Consider the following 4,392-nt stretch of genomic DNA (forward strand, 5'->3'; position numbering starts at 1 on the left):
TTCCCCAGCACATCTGCTAAGTGTGTCTAAAAAAGTCCAGATGTTGGCTCTCATGCTCTGGCAGTTTACTTCCTCCTGTGAGCGAGACTGTTTTGGCTGCGTTGCTTGTGTAATCCACCTTGGCACTCAGTGCAGAATACCAGCATACTTTAAGCCACCTCAATGAGTGTGAACCAAGTATCTGGCCCTGTGTGGCCCTGGAGATAACTGGTTCACAGCGGTTCTTCAAGACTGGTGTTTCAGTCTGGTCTCTGGGATGTGTATTCCAAACACAGCTGAGGTGGCTTTCGGGCTGCATTCAGCCTAGTTTTGCAATGCAACGCAACTTAACTTCCCATAACCTTTCTTTGCTTGGGGTGGCTGTACAGAGCCCTTCCCTGCGTGGCAGGTACCATTTGATCACTAGAAGAGGCCAGTTCAGGATGGCGACATAGCCCTTGGGTACAGAGGGGGAGAGCCTTCTCCCCCACCTCCTGCTGGTGAGACTCTCCATGAGTATGAGTGATGGTTGTTGGCATTTCAGGAAATGCTTCATGTGGCTGGACTGATTTCTCTTCCCTGGGTGGGGATGCTGTACTTCGATAGACTGGAAAAGATAAAAAATATAGGTGTTTTGCCTTTGCCTGCTCTCAGCATTAGCATCTTCCTAAATAGGTTGAGCTGACCAGGAGATGTTTGTGTGTCTCCTCACCTCTCTGCCCTATTCTCACACTTGCAGCTAGCTCCAGGTTGCGAGGCTCTGCAGAGCACATTGTGGCTTGCGTTGGTTCAGCCCGAGTTCAGTCACCCAAAACCTTGCTAGTCTATTTTGAAACATTATTCAATCTGTCCACTATGGACTTTCTTTTCTTTTTTTTTTTTTTTTTTTTTACTCTTGCTTCTGACATCATTTCCTGAATGCTATATTCACTGAGCTCTGTAGCCAGATCATCTTCTCAGCATACGATGCAAGGAGCACTTTAAAATGGATTTCAGCTCTCCTTTTACTCTGCAGTGCTTGCTGGTGATAATAACTGTTACTCATGGTAAGTGGGATTTTTCTTTATGAAGTTGGCACAGATTCGGCTAGATGAGCAGACATCTTAATTTTGCTCCAAGATCTTTTAAGGACTCTAGCAGGTTTGGGGAGACATCAAATAGCGTAACTGCTAATGCATGAAAGGGGCAATCAGACCAAAGAAAGACAGGTTATTTTTTTTAGTAAATTAATGATAACTAACAATATATTACTTTCTCAGTGTACTGTGTCTGTAAAAGCATTTCAGCGGAGAACGTAAGGTCCTTGTACACATAACGCTGGCTGGAGGGGCTGGAGAGCAATGTGGTCTCACTCCTAACGCTCAGTGTGACCTTGGGTTAGTCCCCAAGCTGCTGTCACCTTGCCATTTACCCATCTCTGATTTGCGTACAGCAGCTTAATAATGTGCAAGGGTACTGTGAGACTCGTTCAAGTTAAAACTGCGACCTTACTCTTTGGGTAAAAGCAGCTGTGTAGGCAGCAGTTGTTTTAGCTGCCCTCCGTACACGATCCATGGCATTGATGACATGAGGATATTTCTTTGCACAGTCTCTCAGCTCTGATGGGGGGTGGTAGATGGTTGTGTCAAATTTGGACAGAGAAGAGACCTGCTGCTCAGCCTTTCTTCGCCCTGTGCGCATGGTGTGCACACCACTCCCATGTTATCGGGGGGAAAGTTGGCCTTTATAGAAGGCTTCCCACTCCTCAATTTTCAGTTGGTGACCCCAGCCTGTCACTAGGGGAGGGTATGTTCCTCTTGTGTCTCACCTGGGCATTTGCTTTTCTGGGAGGCAGCCGAGAGGGGATGGATGGACATGGCAAGCTCGCTGCCCACACTCTGCACTTCTCCTTTCAGGCTCTCTCACCTGGACCGGTGTGCTCAGTGGGGGCTCAGCAGTCTTTTCGGTGGGAATTCAAAGTCTGCAGACCCTCTCCAAAATGAGCAAGAGGGACATGAGTTGCTCGACAGCTGTCTTAAATGAGACTTTGTTGGCCGAGTGCGGCACTTCTGCCAGCAGATGCCTGAGCTTTCAGAACGGCTCCCTAGTGCTGAGGAGTGTGGAGAAAGAGGATGAAGGAAAATATGAGTTTGTTTTTCACAACACCACCAGACTTTTTACACTGAAAGTATTTGGTAAGTGGCCTTTTTAGCAACAAATAGCTTTTGGACTTGTGAGCCTGGCTGGAAGATGATGCCTTGAAATTCTTCCTAAGAGGCTGCTTGAGCTTGCAGAAACTGTTGGTGCCTCTGGCACCTCAGGGAGAAGTAATGGTGAGTCTAAACTAACGGATGTTTTTTGAATCCACACTGTCACTCTGTCCTATCTGTTGAGCCTTCCTTGAAGTAGCGAGTCAGTTGAACTATGTGCTATTTTTTCCTGATGTAAGAAACAGCAGCGTCAAGTGTTTGTAAAATCAACTGTACAGTATGTAGACACATAGCTGGAGATTTCAGTCCATTTTCAGAGTACTCTTCCTGATGGCTTTCATGAAAGCTCTCACTGACCAACAGCATTTTGCTGCCTGTGGACACGCTTCCTTAAGGAGTTAATTGTACCTGACTCGGCTCTGGAAACTGAATCGGACTTCTGTGCAGGTCTGGGTAGAGAAGTGCTAGGTTTTTCCCCTGCTTCATGGAGCTGAGGAAAAGTACTAAAGGAATCCAGGTGTGAGTTTCTGATTCTTAGCTGACTCCAGGCAGCTTGAAGGTCAGCATCTTCTGGCTTTATTTAGAGACCTTACCATGCCCGTCTCCCTGCCATCCTCCCTGTGCTCAGAATTGCTGCTCCCCTTCACATGCCTGTTCATCCATCTGCTGGGTGAAAAGACAGAAGAAAAGTCACTTCTGTACAGGATCCAGCTCATTGTTTGGGTTAATATGGAAAAGGCTTAAATGGGTTTGCCCCTCCACTGAATAGTGCTTCAGACAGCCAGCAACCATTGCTCTGGTCCTCATCACCACTGTTCCTTTTGCAGGGCTTTCACTATACAAGCTTCTAAGAGAAATTGAAGCGTATGAAATTGTAATGAAAATGTCTAAGCAAACTGGTCTCTCAGTGAAGATAAATGAATCCTTACGCTGTTCAGGTGCAAACAGGCGGAACTGTCGCTGAGAGTAGGTCAAAGATGTGACTCCTTGGCATGAAGATCAGGGGTTTAGACCTGAAGTAGGCAAAGATTGAAGAAGTATCCTGGTTTTAACCTCAGTTTCAGTGCATTTTATTTGGGAATTTTTGTCTCTTTGTGTTCTGTTGCCACATATAAATTAGAGAAAAAAATTCATAGCAATGGTATTCATGGAGGCAGTGAATTTTAGCTGAAGATGATGTTCTAGCTGAAGAAAGTGATTTCTGAACTTCTCCTGGATATTTCATAGATGTTCTCTCTTTACTGTCATACGACCGCACCTCTTCTCTATCTACTCTGTATTTGCAAAGTGGCAAATGTGGGAAATAGGTTGGCTCCTTGTAGTAGACTGAAAGAGAGAAATTCAGGAAAATGTAATAAAAATAATGATTCATACCTTAATTTTAAATTGTTCTAGTCCGGATCGTCCTATTTGATTGCAGGTGTCTGGTGTGGGTACCTATGTTGGGTATGATTTGTACTAGTTCTTCTCTAAAACGGAAGAAGAATCAGAGCAACAGCAAAAGTGCAAACTTCTAGTTGAGGAGAGGGCTGAATCTTCTCTCAAGCTATGGCTACCCTCTGATTACAGAGGAAGCCTCTGGCTGGCAGATGCTTCAGGAGTTTCCACCATCCTCTCCGATCAGGGGCTTTTATTTTTGGCTTTTTCAATTTCAAGAAGGAAAGTGAAGAGAGGCCAGATTTTTGTGGTATCTCCAAAATAGGGACCAAGTGTCGCTAGCAGGGTTGGGTGGGCAATGCTAAGTATTTCAGGACAGGCACTGAAGAGTCTAGTTACTTATTTCTGTGGTCCCTGGCTACCAGTAAATGCAGTAGTAAGACTCCTGGTAAGGGAAGCTCCTGTCCAGCTCATGTTCACTGCTGAGTCCTCTCCTCACCTCTCTTTTTCCTCCCCATTCCTGTTGCCCTGTGCTGTGTGTGACCAGAGCCGGCCATAAGTATCCAGTGCTTCCCTAATGGGACCGGAGAGTTGTTCTGCGATGTGACCAGCAACGAGAGCACCAGCTTTCGGTGGCTGCTGAATGGCACCGCACTGAGCGCCCCTGAGGCTTGTGTTAAGGATGGCGGGAAGAAGGTTCGCCTGGACAAAACCGTGCCGGGGGAATTTGTATGTGAGGTTCACCATGGGACCGCTATCACAAGGACCAGGCCCGTTGTGCTGTCTTGCAACTATGGTGAGTAACGGTGTCTCCAGAAAATCTCCCTTTCGGTCTCTTGCAGCAGGA

General features: G+C 46.3%; 1 protein-coding gene across 1 annotated transcript in view; it reads left to right on the plus strand.

Annotated features, from left to right (window-relative positions):
- Positions 1-964: 964 nt before the first annotated feature.
- Positions 965-4,392, plus strand: part of LOC104542585 — an 8,962-nt gene continuing 5,534 nt past the window's right edge. The window contains exons 1-3 of the mRNA XM_010186946.1: positions 965-1,025; positions 1,875-2,153; positions 4,093-4,341. Of these exons, the coding sequence (XP_010185248.1) occupies positions 965-1,025; positions 1,875-2,153; positions 4,093-4,341 (589 nt within the window). The remainder of the gene's footprint in view (positions 1,026-1,874; positions 2,154-4,092; positions 4,342-4,392) is intronic.

Source organism: Mesitornis unicolor, unplaced genomic scaffold, assembly GCF_000695765.1.
Source record: "Mesitornis unicolor isolate BGI_N332 unplaced genomic scaffold, ASM69576v1 scaffold21386, whole genome shotgun sequence".
In the NCBI taxonomy this organism is placed as follows: Eukaryota; Metazoa; Chordata; class Aves; order Mesitornithiformes; family Mesitornithidae; genus Mesitornis; species Mesitornis unicolor.